General features: G+C 33.9%; 1 protein-coding gene across 1 annotated transcript; it reads right to left on the reverse strand.

The window, feature by feature from the left end:
• Positions 1 to 497: 497 nt before the first annotated feature.
• On the reverse strand, positions 498 to 27,871 carry LOC132544731 (piRNA biogenesis protein EXD1-like). Its single transcript, XM_060208378.1, has 11 exons — positions 27,760 to 27,871; positions 24,438 to 24,506; positions 16,088 to 16,157; positions 13,718 to 13,863; positions 12,184 to 12,284; positions 10,900 to 11,091; positions 9,550 to 9,630; positions 8,134 to 8,280; positions 7,659 to 7,850; positions 3,798 to 4,005; positions 498 to 2,412 (listed from the first exon to the last, which is right to left on the reverse strand). Exons 1-11 carry the CDS (start codon positions 27,869 to 27,871, stop codon positions 1,403 to 1,405), a joined length of 2,328 nt encoding a protein of 775 aa, XP_060064361.1. The 3' UTR covers positions 498 to 1,402.

Genomic DNA, 27,871 nt, shown 5'->3' on the forward strand with positions numbered 1-27,871 from the left:
GGACACATTGGTAACATATCTGCCTTTCACCTAGGCGACCCGGATTTGATCCTATGGATTCAATTCCAGATCAGATGTGGGACAGTTTGGGGACACCTACAACAAGAATTTATCTCAGATATTCTCATTTCCTCCTACAGCAGTAACACCCGTGCCAACCACAGAGATGAACATAACCTGTTATTGCTCATCTTACAAAAGGTTACGGTAACAGAGGTCATTATTTACTTAAATGCCTCCGCTAGGAATAAAACCCAGGACCCCTGGCGCTCAACCAATCAAGCTAAAGAGTTCTCTCTAGCCAAGTGGTATATTGCGGCTAGTGTTTTGCGAGGGTTACATTACTAAGAAAAATAAAGTTTGTAAATTTTAGAATTTTGTTCAGTCGTTTTTCTAAATAAAACATTAATTGAACATTCTAAAAGTTTATTTTTGATAGAATTCAGTATCAAGTTAATGAATACTCCATCACAAAAAGTAAGGAAATGATTAGCACCTAGGATTTATGTTTTACCCATTTCTTTTATTTTCTAAAATTTTTCAACAATAAATAAAAAAAAGTTTAAAATGTTTCCCATTGATTATCTGACAACGAAGTAGGAAATCAACATCACTTTTAAGGTAAAAAATGTTCTATCTAATAACTATGCGTGTATGCTATGATTTGATTCAATTTTGACATAAAAACACTGTTTTTTCCCGACACTCATAAACAATTGGAATGAAATTTCACTCCTGCTGAAAGTTGCTACTTTTGCATTGAGAAATCAGCAGTCTGACTTGAGTCAAGATATATTTTTTCTTTATGAATACAATACAGAATAAATTTATCAACATTTTTTAGTAAAGAAACAAAAACTTTATGGGCACTTAATTTTGTATTGAACAATAATCTAGAAATTTACTTTCATTTAATATGCATGTCAATTTGTAATTGTCTATCATTTTGTGGACACATAAATTTATTAAGTGTACTCACAAAAACAAGGAAGATATGAAACCCCTAAAGGATTTGTAATCCAACAGAATGTTTTTAACAACATTGTAAATAAATAACACTGGATTGCCAAACAATAGCTGCCTCTCGAATTATTTCCAATGTTGGTATCATGGTTAGTTTTAATCTTTGGAAATTCTGTAAGACCTATCCACGTCTACCTCTGCTGTTAACTATAAACTTCACAGACTCAAAAGTGCCTAGGTCTTACTAAATTGTCACATGTCTGGAGTGACTAAAACTAAAAAAAAAACCTTGGTTTTCGATCCGACTAAAAAGGTAGCTATTCTTTTCAAATAAATACTGAAAAAATAAAGAAGAAATTTAATCTTTAAATATGAACACATTGGGCATGAGACTCCTCTTGATATTGCTTCAATCCTGTTTTTTAAACATCAGATTGGACTATTTGAAAGCATTGTTTAATAACCTATGTTTTTCTAGTATACTATTTGTGGAATTTAGACTGCTCTGTAATGCCTGGAGAGGGGAGACTTTCTTTGTATCTGGTGGCAACTCTGGTGGTGACAATGGCATTGACTGTGGCAACACTGGTGGTGATACTGGTATGGCCTGTGGCCACACTGGTGGTGACAATGGTGTGGACTGTGGCAACTCTGGTGGTGACAATGGTGTGGATTGTGGCAACACTAGTGGTGATACTGGTGTGGCTTGTGACAACACTGGTGGTGATACTGGTGTGGCTTGTGACAACACTGGTGGTGATACTGGTGTGGCCTGTGGCAACACTGGTGGTGATACTGGTGTGGCCTGTGGCAACACTGGTGGTGACACTGGTGTTTCTTGTCTATGATAACTATTATACTCAGTGTTGTTAGATGTCAGAGTTGATCTAGTCAGTGACTTGGGTGACAAAGTCAATTCTTGTAAAGACTGCGCTGGAGACCACTTGTTCAGTCTGTTTTCTTTCTCAGAATGGTAACTTTTTTCAGTTGGGTTCTCTCTGAAGTCAGGTGGTCCTGCATAGTAAGACCGTGATCTTATTTCCGAATTTTTACCCTTTTTTCTACGGTCTATTTTGTTTTTCTGCAAAATACCTGCAGGACGCAAGGAAATGCCTTCAAGTGAATCTGAATCTGACATGTCACCATTTTTACTAGCTAAAGAACGGATAAGCGTACCAGTTGATGGCTGGTTCATGCCACTACAGATATTTGATGTGGGACTGTCAGTTGTATTTTCTAAAACTTTCGATGGTTCAAAGTCTGATTGGTTGTATGTATTTGAAGAGCTGTGTCTATGTGGTACAATTGGATCTCGTACTTTTTTCCCAGATTCTTCTGAAGGTTTTTGCTTTTCATCAAATTTCCTCCTATCCTCCTCAGATGTACCTATCTTATCCTCAAGGGCACCTGTTAGTCTCAGATGTTCAAACTTGCCCATGTACATAGTTCCTGAAACAATTAATCTTAAATTACTTTCAATTTTTTTCCATTTTAAACCTAACAGCCAATGTGATATGACATTGATGAAGGTGGAGATTGGCTTAAAAAAGCAAGACTGGTGACTGATTAAATGGAGCCGTGGTTCACTTCACCGTTATGGTATTCTGACCCCGTTTTTTTCCCCATGCCTCACAATACTATACTACACCGGTAGCAGATTTCTATTTGTCTAATCATCCCTGATTTCACTAAAACAACCTATCAATCATATCTGTTAGATTGTATTTCTTTCTTTTTCTTCCTTTACTCTTCAAAGATGATTTCGTCAACTAATAACAGTTGGTAATCAGAATCTAAATAAAATTAGCTATCACTTGCCTGTTTTTGTGTTATGTTTATCATGTTTTTTGATATTCTAGTAATGGTTCTGTAAAACAAAATAACAAGCAGAACAAATGAGATTTCATCCAGAAATTGATCACTGGAATCGTTTTATCAATCACCTGATCAGATCATCATTTGTATTTGATTACTTTTCCATCTTCAACTGTGTTTGCACAAAAAGCCATTGTATTCCAAACATCTCACCAAATAAGTGAAAAATGGATATATTTGCACTACAAAAAAAAATTCAAAATAACCAAAAGCTATTAATCAAGATCTTGATTCATCTCAACAAACTCTGTTTTCCAAACTGTGCAATGTGCCAAAAACTAGAAAACAATGATCCACCTGAGAGAAAATAAACACCAGTAAACCAAGATGTTATTTTGTTTGACACTTGATTGTTTAAGTTTGTATAAAATTACATGCTACTGAAAAACTGGTTTAACGTGAACAAATGGCTACAACTCTGTATATGAGCAAATCTGACTTCAGTTTGTGACACTACATTTCTGAAGGAATCTACATTTAAATTCTGGAAATTACAAGCCAAAAATATGTCATAGGAAAAGAAACTGCATGGAAAAGAAAGGAGGGGAGACATGTCTTTCTAGTGTAAGAACATAAAACCAGACCAACCCAACAAGTACTTGCCATATATACACATACTTTAAAATCATATATTTTCGTTGGGCAAAACTTTTGCAGTTTTTCAAAAAATATTTCATGGACAGACAATTTCCTGAATAAACATAGCTCAATTAATCTATTCATGTTTATTTTAACAATATGTAAACAGTTGATTTCTTGGATATATATATAGATCAATAAATCCATATTTATTTTAACAATTTGTGGACACAGGAACTCCTGGATATATATATATAGATCAATAAATCTATACTTATTTTAACAATTTTACAGTAATCAAGATTTCTAAAAGTATCAGATGGACAAACAGAGTACAGTTGACCCTAACAGTGCTAAGTCGAGACTGTCGGTTAACTCACCCTTGAATCTAAATCTGTTTGGGTTGTCCTTCGTTGTCATACGCCAAATTGAATCACGACTGTCAATGACATCAGGGTCAGCCAAACCTTGACTGTTCTCGTTAAAACCATTGGTATCCTGAGAACATGTTTTCCGGTAACTTTCATAATTGTGAGACATAAGGCGATCAAGATCTCTGAAGGCTGAGGGCAGAAGATGAATGGACGACTGGAAGAAGAAAATACTGCATTAGCAGGGAAAAATAAAATGAATTCTTTTCTGTAAAAAATGACAAAGTGAAGAAAATAAGAATTCACTTGTGAATAATGATTTTTCACTTCTGATACATACAGAATCTTGCTGCCTTAAAACAATAGAGCTTCAATGACTAAGTTTTCATATCAGGTAGAGTTGCCAAGTTCAGATTTTTTTTAGGCAAGTAATCGGTTCAGAACTACTACACCAAAATCATTTGGGCATGAAAGAGAATTTTGCTGTAGTTAAGTTCTGTTTTTTTTTCTTAATTTTACTGTTAATATCTCTTTCCTGAATCTGATGTTACAGGAGCTATTTACATCTAATCAGCATTTACAGTGAAAGCCTTTGTGGACATATAATATGATGTTTCTTTGGCAGTGAAACCTTAACATGAATAGCACCTAGGGAGGAACAAAACAAGACTTTAACAGTAAATGATCTTACTGTCAGAGTGACAAAGTAGACAAGGCTGTTGGTCACTATTGTCTATAGTTAACATTAAATGATCTTACTGTCAGAGTGACTAAGTAGACAAGGCTGTTGGTCACTATTGTCCATAGTTAACATTAAATGATCTTACTGTCAGAGTGACTAAGTAGACAAGGCTGTTGGTCACTATTGTCTATAGTTAACATTAAATGATCTTACTGTCAGAGTGACTAAGTAGACAAGGCTAATGGTCACTATTGTCCATAGTTAACAGTAAATGATCTTACTGTCAGAGTGACAAGTATGACTAAGTAGACAAGGCTGTTGGTCACTATTGTCTATAGTTAACAGTAAATGATCTCACTGTCAGAGTGACAAGTATGAATAAGTAGACAAGACTGTTGGTCACTATTGTCCATAGTTAACAGTAAATGATCTTACTGTCAGAGTGACAAGTATGACTAAGTAGACAAGGCTAATGGTCACTATTGTCCATAGTTAACAGTAAATGATCTTACTGTCAGAGTGACAAGTATGACTAAGTAGACAAGGCTGTTGGTCACTATTGTCCATAGTTAACAGTAAATGATCTCACTGTCAGAGTGACAAGTATGACTAAGTAGACAAGGCTGTTGGTCACTATTGTCCATAGTTAACAGTAAATGATCTTACTGTCAGAGTGACAAGTATGACTAAGTAGACAAGGCTGTTGGTCACTATTGTCTATAGTTAACAGTAAATGATCTCACTGTCAGAGTGACAAGTATGACTAAGTAGACAAGGCTGTTGGTCACTATTGTCCATAGTTAACATTAAATGATCTCACTGTCAGAGTGACAAGTATGACTAAGTAGACAAGACTGTTGGTCACTATTGTCTATAGTTAACAGTAAATGATCTTACTGTCAGAGTGACAAGTATGACTAAGTAGACAAGGCTGTTGGTCACTATTGTCCATAGTTAACAGTAAATGATCTCACTGTCAGAGTGACAAGTATGACTAAGTAGACAAGACTGATGGTCACTATTGTCTATAGTTAACATTAAATGATCTTACTGTCAGAGTGACAAGTATGACTAAGTAGACAAGGCTGTTGGTCACTATTGTCCATAGTTAACATTAAATGATCTTACTGTCAGAGTGACAAGTATGACTAAGTAGACAAGGCTGTTGGTCACTATTGTCCATAGTTAACATTAAATGATCTTACTGTCAGAGTGACAAGTATGACTAAGTAGACAAGGCTGTTGGTCACTATTGTCCATAGTTAACATTAAATGATCTCACTGTCAGAGTGACAAGTATGAATAAGTAGACAAGACTGTTGGTCACTATTGTCTATAGTTAACAGTAAATGATCTTACTGTCAGAGTGACAAGTATGACTAAGTAGACAAGGCTGTTGGTCACTATTGTCCATAGTTAACATTAAATGATCTCACTGTCAGAGTGACAAGTATGAATAAGTAGACAAGACTGTTGGTCACTATTGTCTATAGTTAACATTAAATGATCTTACTGTCAGAGTGACAAGTATGACTAAGTAGACAAGACTGTGGTCACTATTGTCTACAGTTAACAGTAAATGATCTTACTGTCAGAGTGACAAGTATGAATAAGTAGACAAGACTGATGGTCACTATTGTCTATAGTTAACATTAAATGATCTCACTGTCAGAGTGACAAGTATGACTAAGTAGACAAGGCTGTTGGTCACTATTGTCCATAATTTCAGTCCCTAATTCGATAATAGTACTATTTGAAATTTTTAATAACATGTCTTAATTGAGAAGTAGTTTGACAAAGAATTGTTTTTTATTGTGAAGAAATAATTCTATACCCGAAATAATGTTTCATTCCCTTTAACTAGCAGTCAAATAAAACTCGTGTACTTCAGAAATAATTCTCCACTCTAAATGATGTTTCATTCCCTTTCACTAGCAGTCAAATAAACCTCGTGTACTTCAGAAATAATTCTCCACTCTAAATGATGTTTCATTCCCTTTCACTAGCAGTCAAATAAAACTCGTGTACTTCAGAAATAATTCTCCACTCTAAATGATGTTTCATTCCCTTTCACTAGCAGTCAAATAAACCTCGTGTACTTCAGAAATAATTCTCCACTCTAAATGATGTTTCATTCCCTTTCACTAGCAGTCAAATAAACCTCGTGTACTTCAGAAATAATTCTCCACTCTAAATGATGTTTCATTCCCTTTCACTAGCAGTCAAATAAACCTCGTGTACTTCAGAAATAATTCTCCACTCTAAATGATGTTTCATTCCCTTTCACTAGCAGTCAAATAAACCTTGTGTACTTCAGAAATAATTCTCCACTCTAAATGATGTTTCATTCCCTTTCACTAGCAGTCAAATAAACCTCGTGTACTTCAGAAATAATTCTCCACTCTAAATGATGTTTCATTCCCTTTCACTAGCAGTCAAATAAACCTCGTGTACTTCAGAAATAATTCTCCACTCTAAATGATGTTTCATTCCCTTTCACTAGCAGTCAAATAAACCTCGTGTACTTCAGAAATAATTCTCCACTCTAAATGATGTTTCATTCCCTTTCACTAGCAGTCAAATAAACCTCGTGTACTTCAGAAATAATTCTCCACTCTAAATGATGTTTCATTCCCTTTCACTAGCAGTCAAATAAACCTTGTGTACTTCAGAAATAATTCTCCACTCTAAATGATGTTTCATTCCCTTTCACTAGCAGTCAAATAAACCTCGTATACTTCAGAAATGATTCTCCACTCTCAGTGATGTTTTTGACTGAATTTAAGAAATAATTGCCTATCCTAACTGATGAATCAGGCAAAAGCTTCTTGAAATCCACCCAGTCAGAAAGGAGTTTAAATCTAATTTCAGTTCCTCCCCTTTTTTGGCCCTGTCTCTCGACCCTTAGGGGTCAAATAAAAATTCTGAATTTAAGAACTGATAACCGTCACCCAATAATGCATCAGACCAATTTAGTTGAAATCTATCCAGGCATTAAAGAGGAGTAAGGTTTTAAAGAAAAAGTTTACAAACAATGACAAACAGAGCAGAATGACTCTATATCATCTTGACCCATCAGTTCAGATGATCCAATGAAATCTACATATTTCAGAATAGCAACAAAATACATATTATAAGGTTGTAAATATCTAAAAAATAACCATGCTGAACCAATTACAGGTACAGACCTGGTGTTTCTTTGCTTCATCATTATTGGCATCTCTAGTGTATGACAGATAGACATCAACACCAGCAACAAACTCAGCCATCATTTTCTCCATCAGGACAAGTCGCAAGTCAAGAAGGTGCATTACATTTTTACATGCTGCCTCCAGTAGAGGGCGCCCTGCTGGCCTCTCCATCCATACCTCCTGGTCCTCCTGATGGTAAATAAAATTTGATCAAAACTCATTTACAAAACATGTTAAAATAGTTTTTTCCTACTGTTGGCATGTGGTTACTTTTCCAAAACACTTCAAGTCAAAGTTTGAATTTTCAGATTAATATTTTAAAATCAAAACACTGGCTGTTTTTTAACAACGAAACGCAAATGATATCAATTCCTTTGTTCCTTCCAATTAATAGTTCTGTACAGTAATAAGAGCTAACAAAAAATTCTATAAAAAGCAATAATGACCTGTGCAATAACACCATAACATCTACCTTTTTGTGAGCAGCACGGACTTTCATGAGCTGTATCTGTTCCTGTGGAAGATCAAGATTGTCAAACAGTGAAGCCTGCAGACTCTGCACATAACGTGGCCAATTTCCATGTCCTCTAAACATACGGTAAACAAAAGTATCTGCCACCTAAAAATGTAAACAAACAAAACAACATTGTTGACATTCAACTTGTACAGGACATAAACCATAGAACAGGAATTCATCTCTGTCTTTTTCTGAAGGTTTTATTTTAGTTAAATCTGTCTTTTAGTGGACATCAGCTTAAGTTCTTCTGATCAATTGTGTTTTTGTGATTTATTTTCAGAACCAGATCATTTTAAGTCTATTACACTGTCATTTAAAAACAGCCTGAGTAATGTAAGCTTTGATTTTTTAATGATAAAAGGAAATATAGATCATGATGTAAAATATGATCTGTATTTTACAATAATTTTTAATGACCATAGAAGTAATGATATACATTATGTCACATATTTTACAATAATAAGAATGCAATCAACATTTGATGTTCCCACCTTGTGTTGGTTATCTGATGTCTGTGGAATAATTCACCAGATATCTTACATACAGGCATTTTACTTTATATTTTGTGACCAAGACTGTCACCTTTTCATCTTAACCACTAAGTAACATTTTCAAAGTCATGACAATAAAGTTGGTAAAGTGGTGACTTATGTAACATCAGGTAAAGTTTGTGGCTAGTAGGAAGCTGAGAAATGAACATGTCGCTACAGATATAGTCGTTTGTTCTTGGGCAAGACACTTTACTTTGGTTAATGCAGATGGTATGTGAACAGTCCTCCTGTATGTTGTTCAGGGAGGTAGCAACCAGCTACTATAAGACCTTGTCTAAAAATAATTCTGTTTGTTCAAGGGGAGATAAACCCAGCAAACAACAAACCAAGAAAATTAAATCAGGTGTAAAATTTGATATTATCATAAATCATAGTGTAATTATTATCCACTTCTCATACTATATATCCCTTGCAAAGAAATCGGTGGTCATCATCTTATGACTGCCACCAGAAAGCATGGGGAAGTTATATTCCATTATAAATGACAGAAAAATACTTCAGAAGTCCAATACATTGTAACATGAACAATTAGTAAATACAATCATTAAACTGCTTTCAGTTGGTATTCATGGACAAATCCATCATCATGAACCACTAATATTGTTCATGGAATAAGTCTTTCTTCAGTTGACATTCATAAGTCTATAAACACCAACTGAAAGCAGATCAAATCTCGTTATGTTTGGCCATTTATAAGATAAATTTCATATAAGATTTTGTACAGTTGCAGATATGCATACATAAACCAGTCAAAATAGAAATCCATGAAAAAAAGACGGAAAAGGTGAAATAACTCATGATATTACACATCGTTACATACCTGGGTATCAAACATGTTACAGAGGTTAACTCCAAATTGGTGGTGGAGGAGGTCAGATGCAAGTCGACAGTCATGCATTACCTGTAACATTAGTAAAATTGATACGATAACAAATTTTTTTAACTTATATCTTAAATTGTTTTTCTTACAGTTTCTGGTGAACATTTCAATTCATGAAACTTAAAGACAACCTCATCATTAATGTTTCCTTACTATGTTCCTTAGAAAGTATGTCGGACATTTTACCTTTATTGAACAATATGGAAACTGGCTTATTATCTTTAGAAATGACATTTGATACAGGTAACCAATAGTCAGGGGAGATAACTCTAGCATAGGAAAAGCAATAGTAAATGAAAATAACTTTAATCTTCATCCTTGCACTGGATTTGAAGTTGGGAGTCACTTGTTTATAATCTTCACAGGAGTGTATCAGTCTGTGATAAGTCAGTTTTTTTCTCCTGAAACCTACTCTAGACCAATCAAATCAATTGGCATTTGCCTTAACTTTGCTAAAAAATTATTACAACTCTCCTAACAACCATTAATGTTCTATCGAAGGCTTCCCCCACAACATTACTTTAAGAACATCACCATCTTCTCCCTAACAACCATTAATGTCCTATCTAAGGCTTCCCCCACAACATTACCTTAAGAACACCACCATCTTCTCCCTAACAACCATTAATGTCCTATCTAATGCTTCCCCCAAAACATTACCTTAAGAACACCACCATCTTCTCCCTAACAACCATTATGTCCTATCTAAGACTTCCCCACAACATTACCGTAAGAACACCACCAATCATCTCCCTAATAACCATTAATGTCCTATCTAAGGCTTCCATACAAACATTACATTAAGAACACCACCATCATCTCCCTAACAACCATTAATGTCCTATCTAAGACTTCCCCCACAACATTACCTTAAGAACACCACCAATCATCTCCCTAACAACCATTAATGTCCTATCTAAGGCTTTCTCCACAACATTACCTTAAGTACACCACCATCTTCTCCCTAACAACCATCAATGTCCTATCTAAGGCTTCCCCAACAACATTACCTTAAGAACATCACCATCTTCTCCCTAACAACCATTAATGTCCTGTCTAAGGCTTCCTCCAAAACATTACCTTAAGAACACCACCATCTTCTCCCTAACAACCATTAATGTCCTATCTAAGGCTTCCTCCAAAACATTACCTTAGGAATACCACCATCTTCTCCCTAACAACCATTAATGTCCTATCTATGGCTTCCCCAACAACATTACCTTAAGAACACCACCATCTTCTCCCTAACAACCATAAATGTCCTATCTAAGGATTCGCCCACAACATTACCTTAAGAACACCACCATCTTCTAACAGATCCTTCAGGCCTTCCTCAAAGCATTCCTTCCCCATTTTCAGCACATCAAACAGAAAGACTTGTTGACGTACAACAATATTTAACCAGCAGAGTGTTCCTGACCTTCCTATACACACACCTTCCAATGCAACTCCTATTATCTTGTGGGTGTAAATCTCTCTCATCTGAAATATGGAAGGTCAGAATTAACACCAACATTGTTTACACCGCTAATTGTGTTATCTCATCCCCTGATCTCTAACAAACATTTTGAAGTGTAGCCCAGCTCTCTAGACCACTTCATTAGATTAGCAGTAAACAAAACTGTATGAAAAATATTGTTGTCAATAAGTTATTTTAAAATGCAACTGTTCGACAATTCGTTATGAATTTTTTACAAAATGTTTAAAGTAAGTATGGACAAAGGTTTAGAATAGTATAGCATTTCACCCTGGCAATATTTGATTTGGAAGACACAGAGTAATTTTCACAGGTCTCTCACACTCACCATCTTCTATTGTAATTGTGACAAAATAACATTAAACAAACTTCATTGTCAGTTCATGAGAACTATTATTTTTAATTTCTTGTTTGTTTTGTTTTTATTTTTTGGTGTAATTGTGATAAAATAACAATAAACAAACTTGCTGTCAGTTCATGAAAACTATTTTTTTTGTCAATTTTTTGTTTGTTTTTTTTTTTTAATTCTTGTGTAATTGTGATAAAAAACAACAAACAAATTTGATGTCAGTTCATGAGAACTATTTTTTTTAATGTCAGTACTATAAAGATAGCCTAGTGATAACAGATTCCAAATTAAGATGGTGGTCGATGACAAAATATGGTTAAAGAAATGGATCACATTAGTACAGAAAGTTCTTAGAATTTAAAGAACCTACATTCTATTGTAAATATAAAGATGTTGTGTTTTATTAATACAAATCGTGGCATAGTCCAGAATATACACATGTACTTAACGTTCTTCTAAAATTATCAGTTAAAAATTTACGAAATTTACTGAATAACGGGGCTACTGCACATTTTGATATTTTTTTCGATCACTTTGGGTTTTCCTATGTTGCCATTTAAGTTTAAAATTTAGCCCCTTAGCACCACTGATAAGACCTTGAAGGACAAAGTATCTGTATGAAGGAGTTTAAATCATTGTTTGGCTCTACTGTATCTTATCTAAATTTGTATTAATGGGTACTATGCACTTGAAAGGAAATGTTGTCCTGAATGATTTAAAGACCTTGTAGATAACAATGAAAACTTACCACTTTATCAAACTTGTCATCCACTTTATTGATGACCACAAACAAATTGTCAGTAATTTCCATGTCCTGGTCACTGGACTCATTGTCAGGGCTCTTTGATTCTAAAAACATTTAAAAAATGAAATTTATTAATTACTGGAGTCACGGTCAGAGACCTTTGATTCTAAAAACATTTCAAGATTAAAATTTATTAATTACTGGAGTCACGGTCAGAGACCTTTGATTAAAAAACATTTCAACAATGAAATTTATTGATTACTGATGTCACTGTCAGAGACCTTTGATTCTAAAAACATTTCAAGATTAAAATTTCCCGGTCACTGGAGCCATTGTCTAAGATTCTTAAAACATTCCAACCCAATATGAAAATCATTTTCTGTAATTGTAAATGATAAACAACTACAAATATGTGTAATGTTGATTATTACCTTTGGGCTATAACTTTCTGCCTAGACCTACATTTGTACATAGTCTATAATTCAATGTTATTCACACTCTATCTACTTCCTTTATAATTGGATTGCTCTGATACTTCCTTTTTTCCCTGTATAATCACATCCCTTTATTACATTATACATTTATGTACAAATATTGTTAAATTTGTTTAAAATGAGCACAAGAACAAAATTTCAAATCAATCCATCAATTTAGAATTAACTGCTAATTCCTAGAATCCCTCAAAATGACAAACTTTTTACTCAGTGTTAGCATTGCAGCAAATTTTGTCTCTATCTTTTAATCTGACTCATCTTGCCAGTCCTTTTGTTCAAGTACTTTTACTTTCAATGAATACTGAGCTAAATGTGACTATAACTGATATGATGGGTTTATTGAGGTTGATGTCAATTCTACCAGGAAACAGAAATCATGCATATAATTGAAAAAGTCTTACTTCCAATCTTTTGTTATAGTGAGATATTAATTCGCATGCGTGCTTGATGTTTCAACATGCCACTGTATTAATTTATGCAAGATCACTTTGTACTTAAATGGAATTAACTCCCTTGTACTTTAGAATTGAATTACCTCCCTTGTACTTTGAAATAGAATTATCTCCCTTGTACTATCAAGTCAACAGATGTGCAGCTTTTAAAATAAAAAAAGTTTTCCGATAGCTAATCCAATCATGAAGTTTATAAAGTTTGAAGTATGTCCTAGGAAAAAATAATTGTGTGTGTAGTGGAAACCTGCAGAGTTTAAAAATTTTGTCCTGTTTCCCACCCTTTCTAAAAGCTAGGATGGATAGATAATTACAAATGAAACAATAATGACATATATTACCAACATTTTGCATCTTTAAATTTCAAAACGCTTTCTTGTTTCAGTTTCTTCTTTTTTCTGACTTTTATTACTTCCTCTTTTCTATTTTTCTTGTCCTCTTAGTATTTATATACAAGAGAAGGTTTACTGGTCATAATTTCTATCCTTTTCATGCATACAGTAATACACAGTACCATAAATGTGTATCAAGAGGTCATCATATTACAAGGAAGTATATATGATGTACACTTACAAGTGAGACCAGATTATGTACCTGGCTTTACAGTTTGTTCAGAATCAGATTTCAGATCCTCTTTTGATGATATCCGCTTCAGCAGTTTATCTTTGGGATCAAATGATTGCAGTTTGTCCAAGTACGATGGAGTGTATTTACAAGACATCATCCGTGGTCCAGGATCCCTACATAATCAAATGGATCAACTGTTGTTATCATGTGAGGCTTTTATCAGGAGTTTCATTCTGTGAAATCGGTTTAGGAAATACAGTATAGATTCTTTATATATTTGTATTTGTGGAGCACAGAATTTCTAACAGAATATACTTGAATTTCACAAACAAACAGCATCATGCTTTCTTCTTAATATCACAAAGTTTACATGAGCATCCATACATGCTGAGATATGATGTATTATATCTTGTCATACATGTAAATGGTAGCTATAGACAAAGGGACCTGTAACAATGTTTCTGAATGATAACAGCTATAACTAGTAGATACAGTAAACCATATAATCCCTCATCCATCGAAAAAACTTGATATAGACCCCTGTGGCTACAAATTCATTACACATAAGGTAAGGATATATCCTTATATAAACCTCTATCATAACCAATTAAAAAAAAACTCAAATCTATTGTTACAAACCTTCCATCAATCTATTGTTATAAACCTCCAATCAATCTATTGTTACAAACCTCCTATCAATTTATAGTTACAAACATTCAATCAATCTATTGTTACAAACCTCCTATCAATCTATAGTTACAAACCTCCTATCAATCTATTGTCACAAACCTCCTATCAATCTATTGTTACAAACCTCCAATCTATTGTTACAAACCTCCAATCTATTGTTACAAACCTCCAATCAATCTATTGTTACAAACCTCCTATCAATCTTTTGTTACAAACCTCAAATCTATTATTACAAACCTCCAATCAATCTATTGTTACAAACCTCCAATCTATCTATTGTTACAAACCTCCTATCAATCTATTGTTACAAACCTCCAATCAATCTACTGTTACAAACCTCCTATCAATCTTTTGTTACAAACCTCCAATCTATTGTTACAAACCTCCAATCAATCTATTGTTACAAACCTCAAATCTATCTATTGTTACAAACCTCCTATCAATCTATAGTTACAAACCTCCAATCAATCTATTGTTACAAACCTCCAATCTATTGTTACAAACCTCCTATCAATCTTTGTTATAAACCTCACAAACCTCCAATCTATTGTTACATACCTCCAATCTATTGTTACAAACCTCCAATTAATCTATTGTTACAAACCTCCAATCTATTGTTACAAACCTCCAATCAATCTATTGTTACAAACCTCCTATCAATCTATTGTTACAAACCTCCAATCTATTGTTACAAACCTCCAATCAATCTATTGTTACAAACCTTCTATCAATCTATTGTTACAAACTTCCAATCTATTGTTACAAACCTCCAATCAATCTATTGTTACAAACCTCCAATCAATCTATTGTTACAAACCTCCAATCTATTGTTACAAACCTCCAATTAATCTATTGTTACAAACCTCCCATCAATCTATAGTTCCAAACCTCCAATCTATTGTTACAAACCTCCAATCAATCTATTGTTACAAACCTCCAATCAATCTATTGTTACAAACCTCCAATCAATCTATTGTTACAAACCTCCAATCAATCTATTATTACAAACCTCCAATCAATCTATTGTTACAAACCTCCAATCAATCTATTGTTACAAACCTCCAATCAATTTATATTTACAAACCTCCAATCAATCTATTGTTACAAACCTTCTATCAATCTATTGTTACAAACCTCCAATCAATCTATTGTTACAAACCTCCAATCAATCTATTGTTACAAACCTCCAATCTATTGTTACAAACCTCCAATCAATCTATTGTTACAAACCTCCAATCAATCTATTGTTACAAACCTCCAATCAATCTATTGTTACAAACCTCCTATCAATCTATTGTTACAAACCTCCAATCAATCTATTGTTACAAACCTCCAATCAATCTATAGTTACAAACCTCCTATCAATCTATTGTTACAAACCTCCAATCTATTGTTACAAACCTCCAATCAATCTATTGTTACAAACCTCCAATCTTTTGTTACAAACCTCCAATCAATCTATTGTTACAAACCTCCAATCAATCTATTGTTACAAACCTCCAATCTTTTGTTACAAACCTCCAATCAATCTATTGTTACAAACCTCCAATCAATCTATTGTTACAAACCTCCAATCTATTGTTACAAACCTCCAATCAATCTATTGTTACAAACCTCCTATCAATCTATAGTTTGATATATTTATATAAAAATATTGTAACCAATACAAAAACCAGAAATTTCAGATAAATATAAAACTATACAAACCTCCTATCTGGAACAAAACAGTCATTTTTTTCTTCTTTCTTTGATTTAATTTGTCCTTCCAAGACATCAACTTTATAAAAAAAAATGACAAAAAGTTTGTTACATTCATGGTTGTTATCAGTTATTAAATGACTATATTTGTTTCTAGGACATTAAAAAAATTACAGAAACTTGAAGCAGGATTTTCATCAGGGGAGAGATGGCTTATATTATTAAAATGAGGAAGATATAAATGAGTTAAGATTAAATTCAGTTTTATCTGAAGTAAATATGTTAAAATCATGCTATCAATAGTGTGATGTCCATACCTCCACTATCAATAGTGTGAAGTCAAAACCTCCACTATCTATAGTGTGATTTCAATACCTCCTGCTATCAATAGTGTGATGTCGTTACCTCATGCTATCAATAGTGTGATGTCAATACCTTATACTATCAATAGTATGATGTCAATACCTCATGTTATCAATAGTGTGATGTCAATACCTCATGTTATTAATAGTGTGATGTCAATACCTTATACTATCAATAGTGTGATGTCAATACCTCATGCTATCAATAGTGTGATGTCAATACCTTATACTATCAATAGTGTGATGTCAATACCTCATGCTATCAACAGTGTGATGTCAATACCTCCACTATCAATAGTGTAATGTCAATACTTCATGCTATCAACAGTGTGATGTCAATACCTCATGTTATCAATAGTGTGATGTCAATACCTCATGTTATCAATAGTGTGATGTCAATACCTCCACTATCAATAGCGTGATGTCAATATATCATGTTATCAATAGTGTGATGTCAATACCTCATGCTATCAACAGTGTGATGTCAATACCTCATACTATCAACGGTGTGATGTTAATACCTCATGCTTTCAAAAGTGTGATGTCAATACCTCCACTCTCTATAGTGTGATGTCAATATCTCATGTTATCAATAGTGTGATGCCAATACCTCATGCTATCAATAGTGTGATGTCAATATATCATGCTATCAATAGTGTGATGTCAATACCTCATGTTATCAATAGTGTGATGTCAATACCTCATGCTATCAATAGTGTGATGTCAATATATCATGCTATCAATATTGTGATGTCAATACCTCATGTTATCAATAGTGTGATGTCAATACCTCATGCTATCAATAGTGTGATGTCAATATATCATGTTATCAATAGTGTGATGTCAATAGTGTGATGTCAATACCTCATGCTATCAATAGTGTGATGTCAATACCTTATACTATCAATAGTGTGATGTAAATATATCATGCTATAAATAGTGTGATGTCAATACCTCATGTTATCAATAGTGTGATGTAAATACCTCCACTATCAATAGCGTGATCTCAATATATCATGCTATAAATAGTGTGGTGTCAATATATCATGTTATCAATAGTGTGATGTCAATACATCATGATTTCAAAAGTGTGATGTCAATACCTCCACTCTCTATAGTGTGATGTCAAAATCTCATGCTAGTAATAGTGTGATGACAATATATCATGTTATCAATGGTGTGGTGTCAATACCTCATGTTATCAATAGTGTGATGCCAATATATCATGCTATCAATAGTGTGATGTCAATATATCATGTTATCAATAGTGTGATGTCAATACCTCCACTTTCAATAGTGTGATGTCAATACCTCATGTTATCAATAGAGTGATGTTAATACCTTTAATATCAATAGTGTGATGTCAATACCTTATACTATCAATATTGTGATCTCAATATATCATGCTATAAATAGTGTGGTGTCAATATATCATGTTATCAATAGTGTGGTGTCAATACCTCATGCTTTCAAAAGTGTGATGTCAATACATCATGCTTTCAAAAGTGTGATGTCAATACCTCCACTATCAATAGGTGATGTCAATATATCATGCTATAAATAGTGTGGTGTCAATATATCATGTTATCAATAGTGTGGTGTCAATACATCATGTTATCAATAGTGTGATGTCAATATCTCCACTATCAATAGCGTGATGTCAATACCTCATGTTATCAATAGTGTGATGTCAATATCTCCACTATCAATAGTGTGATGTCAATACCTCATGTTATCAATAGAGTGATGTCAATACCTCATGCTTTAGTGTGATGTCAATACATCATCAAATCCACTCTCTATAATGTGATATCTCAATATCTTATGCTAGTAATAGTGTGATGTCAATATATCATGTTATCAATAGTGTGGTGTCAATACCTCATGTTATCAATAGTGTGATGCCAATACCTCATGTGTTCAATAGTGTGATGTCAATACCTCATCTTATCAATAGTGTGATGTCAATACCTCCACTATCAATAGTGTGATGTCAATACCTCATGTTATCAATAGTGTGATGTCAATACCTCATGTTATCAATAGTGTGATGTCAATACCTCATGTTATCAATAGTGTGATGTCAATACCTCCACTATCAATAGTGTGATGTCAATACCTCATGTTATCAATAGTGTGATGTCAATACCTCATGTTATCAATAGTGTGGTGTCAATACCTCATGCTTTCAAAAGTGTGATGTCAATACATCATGCTTTCAAAGGTGTGATGTCAATACCTCCACTCTCTATAGTGTGATCTCAATATCTTATGCTAGTAATAGTGTGATGTCAATATATCATGTTATCAATAGTGTGATGTCAATATATCATGTTATCAATAGTGTGATGTCAATACCTCATGTTATCAATAGTGTGATGCCAATACCTCATGTGTTCAATAGTGTGATGTCAATACCTCATCTTATCAATAGTGTGATGTCAATACCTCATCTTATCAATAGTGTGATGTCAATACCTCATCTTATCAATAGTGTGATGTCAATACCTCCACTATCAATAGTGTGATGTAAATACCTCATGTTATCAATAGTGTGATGTCAATACCTCATGTTATCAATAGTGTGATGTCAATACCTCATCTTATCAATAGTGTGATGTCAATACCTCCACTATCAATAGTGTGATGTCAATACCTCATGTTATCAATAGTGTGATGTCAATACCTCAAGTTATCAATAGTGTGTTGTCAATACCTCATCTTATCAATAGTGTGATGTCAATACCTCCACTTTCAACAGTGTGATGTCAATTTATCATGTTATCAATAGTGTGATGTCAATACCTCATGTTATCAATAGTGTGATGTCAATATCTCCACTGTCAAAAGTGTGATGTCAATACCTCCACTATCAATAGTATGGTGTCAATACATCATGCTATCAATAGTGTGATGTCAATACCTCCACTATCTATAGTATGATGTCAATATCTCCACTATCTATAGTGTGATGTCAATACCTCCACTAACAATAGTGGGATGTCAATACCTCCACTATCAATAGTGTGGTGTCAATAACTCATGCTTTCAAAAGTGTGATGTCAATACATCATGCTTTCAAAAGTGTGATGTCAATACCTCATGTTATCAATAGTGTGATGTCAATACCTCATCTTATCAATAGTGTGATGTCAATACCTCCACTATCAATAGTGTGATGTAAATACCTCATGTTATCAATAGTGTGATGTCAATACCTCATGTTATCAATAGTGTGATGTCAATACCTCATCTTATCAATAGTGTGATGTCAATACCTCCACTATCAATAGTGTGATGTCAATACCTCATGTTATCAATAGTGTGATGTCAATACCTCAAGTTATCAATAGTGTGTTGTCAATACCTCATCTTATCAATAGTGTGATGTCAATACCTCCACTATCAATAGTGTGATGTCAATACCTCATGTTATCAATAGTGTGATGTCAATACCTCATCTTATCAATAGTGTGATGTCAATACCTCCACTTTCAATAGTGTGATGTCAATACCTCCACTTTCAATAGTGTGATGTCAATATATCATGTTATCAATAGTGTGATGTCAATATCTCCACTATCAATAGTGTGATGTCAATACCTCATCTTATCAATAGTGTGATGTCAATACCACATCTTATCAATAGTGTGATGTCAATACCTCCACTATCAATAGTGTGATGTCAATACCTCATGTTATCAATAGTGTGATGTCAATACCTCATGTTATCAATAGTGTGATGTCAATACCACATCTTATCAATAGTGTGATGTCAATACCTCCACTATCAATAGTGTGATGTCAATACCTCATCTTATCAATAGTGTTATGTCAATACCTCATCTTATCAATAGTGTGATGTCAATACCTCCACTTTCAATAGTGTGATGTCAATTTATCATGTTATCAATAGTGTGATGTCAATACCTCATGTTATCAATAGTGTGATGTCAATATCTCCACTGTCAAAAGTGTGATGTCAATACCTCCACTATCAATAGTATGGTGTCAATACATCATGCTATCAATAGTGTGATGTCAATACCTCCACTATCTATAGTATGATGTCAATATCTCCACTATCTATAGTGTGATGTCAATACCTCCACTAACAATAGTGGGATGTCAATACCTCCACTATCAATAGTGTGGTGTCAATACCTCATGCTTTCAATAGTGTGATGTCAATACCTCATGTTATCAATAGTGTGATGTCAATACCTCATCTTATCAACAGTGTGATGTTATCAATAGTGTGATGTCAATACCTCATGTTATCAATAGTGTGATGTCAATACCTCCATCAATAATCCTATAAATAGTGTTGTCAATATATCATGTTATCAATAGTTATATAGTGTGATGTCAATACCTCCACTATCTATAGTGTGATGTCAATACCTTATATTATCAATAGTGTGATGTCAATACCTCATACTATGAATAGTGTGATGTCAATACCTCCACTATTAACAGTGTGATGTCAATACCTCCACTATCAATAGTGTAATGCAAAAACCTCATGCTATCAATAGTGTGATGTAAATACCTCATGTTATCAATAGTGTGATGTCAATACCTCCACAATCAATAGCATGATGTCAATATATCATGCTATTTATAGTGTGGTGTCAATATATCATGTTATCAATATTGTGTTGTCAATACCTCCATTATCGATAGTGTGGTGTCAATACCTCATGCTATCAATAGTGTGATGTCAATACCTCATGTTATCAATAGTGTGATGCCAATATCTCATGTTATCAATAGTGTGATGTCAATACCTCCACTTTCAATAGTGTGATGTCAATACCTCCACTTTCAATAGTGTGATGTCAATACCTCATGTTATCAATAGAGTGATGTCAATACCTCATGCTTTCAAAAGTGTGATGTCAATACCTCTACTATCTATAGTGTGATGTCAATACCTCATACTATCAATAGTGTGATGTCAATACCTCCACTCTCTATAGTGTGATGTCAATACCTCATACTATCAATAGCGTGATGTCAATATATCATGCTATCAATAGTGTGATGTCAATACTTCATGCTATCAATAGTGTGATGTCAATACCTCCACTATCAATAGTGTGATGTCAATACCTCATACCATCAATAGTGTGATGTCAATATCTCATGCTTTCAATAGTGTGATGTCAATACCTATCGCTATCAATATTGCAATGTAAATACCTCCACTATATATAGTGTGATGTCAATACCTCATGCTTTCAAAAGTGTGATGTCAATACCTCCACTATATATAGTGTGATGTCAATACCTCATGCTTTCAAAAGAGTGATGTCAATACCTCCACTATCTATAGTGTGATGTCAATACCTCCACTATCAATAGCGTGATGTCAATATATCATGCTATCAATAGTGTGATGTCAATACTTCATGCTATCAATAGTGTGATGTCAATACCTCCACTATCAATAGTGTGATGTCAATACCTCATACCATCAATAGTGTGATGTCAATATCTCACGCTTTCAATAGTTTGATGTCAATACCTATCGCTATCAATATTGCAATGTAAATACCTCCACTATATATAGTGTGATGTCAATACCTCATGCTTTCAAAAGTGTGATGTCAATACCTCCACTATATATAGTGTGATGTCAATACCTCATGCTTTCAAAAGAGTGATGTCAATACCTCCACTCTCTATAGTGTGATGTCAATACTTTCACTATCTATAGTGTGGTGTCAATATATCCTCTTATCAATAGTGTGATGTCAATACCTCATGTTATCAATAGCTTGATGTCAATACCTCCACTATCAATAGTGTGATGTCAATACCTCCACTCTCTATAGCCTGATGTCAATACCTCATACTATCAATAGTGTGATGTCAATACCTCATGCTATCAATAGTGTGATGTCAATATCTCCACTTTCAAAAGTGTGATGTCAATACCTCCACTATCAATAGTATGGTGTCAATACATCATGCTATCAATAGTGTGATGTCAATACCTCAACTAACAATAGTGAGATGTCAATACCTCCACTATCAATAGTGTGATGTCAATACCTCATGCTATCAATAGTGTGATGTAAATACCTCATGTTATCAATAGTCTGATGTCAATACCTCCACTATCAATAGTGTGATGTCAATACCTCATACCATCAATAGTGTGATGTCAATATCTCACGCTTTCAATAGTTTGATGTCAATACCTATCGCTATCAATATTGCAATGTAAATACCTCCACTATATATAGTGTGATGTCAATACCTCATGCTTTCAAAAGTGTGATGTCAATACCTCCACTATCTATAGTGTGATGTCAATATCTCATGCTAGTAATAGTGTGATGTCAATATATCATGTTATCAATAGTGTGATGTCAATACCTCCACTATCTATAGTGTGATGTCAATACCTCATGCTTTCAAAAGTGTGATGTCAATACCTTATGTTATCAATAGTGTGATGTCAATACCTCATGCTTTCAAAAGTGTGATGTCAATACCTCCACTATCTATAGTGTGATGTCAATACCTCATACTATCAATAGTGTGATGTCAATACCCCCACTATCAATAGTGTGATGTCAATACCTCATACTATCAATAGTGTGATGTCAATACCTCATACTTTCAATAGTGTGATGTCAATACCTCCACTATTAACAGTGTGATGTCAATACCTCATGCTAATAATAGTTAGATGTCAATTCATCATGCTGTCAATAGTGTGATGCCAATACCTTATGTTATCTATAGTGTGATGTCAATACCTCTACTATCAATAGTGTGATGTCAATATCTCACGCTTTCAATAGTGTGATGTCAATACCTAACGCTATCAATATTGTAATGTAAATACCTCACGCTATCAATAGTGTGATGTCAATACCTCATGTTATCAATAGTGTGATGTCAATACCTCCACTATCAATAGTGTGATGTCAATATATCATGCTATCAATATTGTGGTGTCAATACTTCATGCTATCAATAGTGTGATGTCAATACCTCCACTATCAATAGTGTGATGTCAATATCTCATACTATCAATAGTGTGATGTCAATATCTCACGCTTTCAATAGTTTGATGTCAATACCTGCACTATATATAGTGTGATGTCAATACCTCATGCTTTCAAAGGTGTGATGTCAATACCTCCACTATATATAGTGTGATGTCAATACCTCATGCTTTCAAAAGACTGATGTAAATACCTCCACTATCTATATTGTGATGTCAATACTTTAACTATCTATAGTGTGGTGTCAATATATCCTGTTATCAATAGTGTGATGTCAATACCTCCACTAACTATAGTGTGATGTCAATACCTCCAATATCTATAGTGTGATGTCAATACCTCATGTTATCAATAGTGTGATGTCAATACCTCCACTATCAATAGTGTGATGTCAATACCTCCACTAACAATAGTGAGATGTCAATACCTCCACTATCAATAGTGTGATGTCAATACCTCATGTTATCAATAGTGTGATGTCAATATCTCATGCTATCAATAGTGTGATGTCAATACCTCATGCTATCAATAGTGTGATGTCAATACCTCATGCTATCAATAGTGTGATGTCAATACCTCATGCTATCAATAGTGTGATGTCAATACCTTATGCTATCAATTGAAAAGGATGCATATGTTATTCTGTTGTTAAAATCTTCATAATTGGTGGAAATAAAGAGAAAAATAACATCAAACTGAATGTCTTGTCTAAAGGAAGCCATTTTACTTTTATCAGCAACACAAATTTGTTTCTTGTGTCCAACATTCAGATGTTTTTAAAAAAAATTCTATTTTTAAAAACCATAATCAATATTCATGTAGATACATAAAATATGTGTCTCTTTGCACCTATGATCATCAATAGCCATTGTATGTATACTAAGTATGTACTGATACAAAAAAATTGATTTGGAAATGTAAGGGGAGATAACCTCTATTGATCCTTCATTTTCCTTTCAATATAAAACCAACCTGAAACGATATCATCCCTGAAGAAATGTTTCAGGCCTTGAAACTTCCTCCCTGATGACGGAATGATAACTGAAATGAAATATTCAAAACCATAAATATTCAACTCATCAAGAACACAATACCACAATGAATATATTTTGGCATTAATTTATCTATTTTCTAAGTGTTGTTTATATTATAAAACAATAATTGTGGATGTATAAATTCATCATTGTACTAATTTTCCAAAAAGTCACAACGCGACATAATTTGATTGTGCCTAATTAAGTCCATTTAAAGTAGTACCAATACAAACACATCACATTATAAGCTTGTTGTAACATAATCTGGAGTTCTTATAAACAACACTTAACCTATTTTTTCTTTATGTTATCATAGCCTGTCATCATTTAACAGATTGTGTAAGTTTGCACTGTGGACTTAGATGTATATTTGTGAACATTTAAACTGAGTATTATCTACAAGTATTAAAAAAAACACCTTTATCTTTCTCTGTATTACAGTGTAAACAGATATTCTATAGTAAGATATTCATATTTAATGATTAAGTTTAGTTTTGTTAAAGCCAGTGTCACATTTGTATGACAAGAAAAAATAAAAATAAAATCAAGAAGCCCACAGGCCTTCAGCAGGGAGAAGGGTTTTTTTTTCTACTTCGCATGAAATTTCACTAAAAAGCTGTTTTCCATGATGCAGATGGTAGTTTTGGTGAGGAGCAGGTAACTGTAACAAGTAATATCCATTTTTTTGACAGTAAAGTTGGAGCTCAATCCAACTGGTGAAACTTGAAAAGTTTGAAATAGATGTTGCACAGGAAAACCATGATTTCACAATCATGTTACAAAATGGTCTCCCTGGTTGCCATGTGGAAGTTTTGACAAGGCCGAAAGATAACAACACTTTGTTGGTTACCTTTCCTTAACATTCCCACCAATGTTTAGCTCAATGGCACAAATGAAACTGTAGAAGAAGTTTAGAATATGTTTTTCAAGATGGTGGCCATCTTGATTTCAGACATACCCCAAAAATAACAACACTTGGATCATTTCATCCCACTTGTGGAACTTGAGAAGAAGTTTAAAATATCAAAAGTTTATACATGGCCCACGGCGGACAACAGATGAAGCACGATGGCTTTAGGTCATGATGACCTCATAATGGCATAAAAAATTACCATTATCATATCAAAAATTTTTGTTTTTTAGAGTCGCCAACCAACCCATTTTTCTTTCTTTTTTGTAACACATTGTAACAACCAAAACTCATAAACAAGAGATCTCAGAAGGGTCTTGGCACCCACCATTGTTTGATCTTCATATGCTCCATGAAAGTTGGAATTTTGTACCTTCTTTTCTTTTCTCTGTTTTTGCTCTTAATGATAAGACATTTGAACATTCCATTGCAGAAGTAGCGATGATGAACTTTACCTGCCAAATCCAAATTGGCCACCTGGAAGCCATTTTGTTTCTACTCAGCAGTCCTAAAAGGAAACGAGCACAAACAGAGACTAAAGGGAGCATACACATGAAATTTGAGAGATATCCATTTAGTACTTCTAAAGAAATAGCAATAAAAATCTTCACTACGCAAAATTCCAAGATGGCTGCCTGTCAGCCATTTTGTTTTTATGATCAGTCCCAAACTCAAACAGACAGAACTAAGGACCTAAAGAACCCTATACATGAAATTTGAGAAAGATCTATACAGTAGTTCTCAAGATATAGTGATTACAAACTTTCAAAGTCAAAATCAAAGATGACTGTTTCTAACCCAATGGGCACAACTAGGTACCAAGGGAAACCTACATATGAAATTTCAGAAAGATCCATCAAGTACTTCTCAAGAAATAGCAATAACAATCTTTCAAAGTGAAAATCCAAGATGGCCACCTGTCAGCCTTTTTGTCTTATTGATCAGTCTCAAAATTACATGGGCACAACTAGGGACCAAGGGGAACCTACAATTGCAATTAGAGAAAGATCCATCTTGTACTTTTCTAGGAATAGCTACAACAAATATTGTTTACGGACAACAGATGGACGATGGACAGACTGACGGACAACTGACCACAGATGCAGAGCGATTTGAATAGTCCACCATCTGATGAATAGACATGAAAAAGGTGGCACTGGAGTTTTTTTTATTGGTTACATAAAAGCACTAGTCTAGATTTAACAAATCATGCACTGATATAGACTCTGTCAATGGAAAAAAATATTTTGAGCATTGAGCATAGCATTGTCCAAGTACTAAATCTAGCAAAGTACCAGATTGCAGTCCTTCAGTAAACAAACACAAAGAGCATGTTTCTCTTGGAAATGTGGGGATCAGATTTCATCAAAAAGTTTGTACTGGTTTTACGATTCGTTTCTAGGTTTTTAAAGATGCATGCAATCAAGATAACTGTTGTCACATCTTGTGTAAATATGCTACTTGTTTAACATACAGGTAAGTCACTACTACAGGATTGTGACACTAATTATGTTTTGTAAGAAGCAAACTTTCAATTGGATAATTAATCTGGTAATTAATCATCAGACACCAAATGTGTGTACAATGTACTGATATACCATAATTAGCCATGTCTTGTACCAGGGACGTATAATACATATGTATTATACGTCCCTGCTTGTACACAGGTGACATTCTACTCTGTAATAGACTGTATACTGATTTCTTTTGAAGACATGCCAATATTTTGACAAAAATTAATTTTAAGGCGAAACATTGACTTATTCTTTGCTTTACCATTTTAGGGACTGAAAAATCGCTCAAGTGAAATTTCAACTCCATGAAATTTGAGTCATCCAATCCAAAATTACCATGATATAGAAGGGAAAAAAATCGGGACTTGGAAATTATTTTGACTAAAACAGAATTTTGACTGAAGCGATTTTGAGATGAGTTTCAACAGTATGTACATAAATAATTTTTGGGACTATATTTAAGTTCACTTGGTAACGATCTTATCTGAATCGTGAAACTCCGATCTATGATGAAGAAAAGCATGATAAGTATTTAATATAAGAAAAGATGCATTTTCCGTGGGTTTTTTAAAGCTGAAACATTAACATTCTTCAAAAATATCTCTGTTTCGACAATGTTTTGATGTAAACACAAAATAAAATGTGGGTCTCAATGAAGCACTTTATACTATATTCCAACTTTTTTCTATCAAACAGAAAGTTCACCAAATTTTAAAATATAACGACGAGCAGCAGAATCTAGACTCCTCGACTCTCCAAAGGGAGTTAACAACTTGCGTATTCGATTGATCGATACAAGTCTTCGAAAGACAGAATGTATTTAATACAAAATATACCTTTCTCAAGAGTAAGTTTGCCCATTGATTGGTCCATTGAATGTACGAATCCCTCATAATCCGTCCCATTCTCAAGCAGAATCTTTACTCGTCTCCCCGTGAACTCGGCCAT

The sequence above is a fragment of the Ylistrum balloti genome, unplaced genomic scaffold, assembly GCF_031769215.1.
Source record: "Ylistrum balloti isolate Yb309-2 unplaced genomic scaffold, AGI_CSIRO_Ybal_v1 Utg369808, whole genome shotgun sequence".
In the NCBI taxonomy this organism is placed as follows: domain Eukaryota; kingdom Metazoa; phylum Mollusca; class Bivalvia; order Pectinida; family Pectinidae; genus Ylistrum; species Ylistrum balloti.

Excerpts from the sequence above, each read along its gene's own strand:
- LOC132544731 (XM_060208378.1), bottom strand. The coding sequence starts at position 27,871 with ATGGCCGAGTTCACGGGGAGACGAGTAAAGATTCTGCTTGAGAATGGG. Across the intron at positions 24,507-27,759 it reads CAAACTTACTCTTGAGAAAG|TTATCATTCCGTCATCAGGG; the intron begins GTATATTTTGTA and ends ATTTCATTTCAG. Across the intron at positions 13,864-16,087 it reads TGTTTTGTTCCAGATAGGAG|GGATCCTGGACCACGGATGA; the intron begins GTTTGTATAGTT and ends TTGATTATGTAG.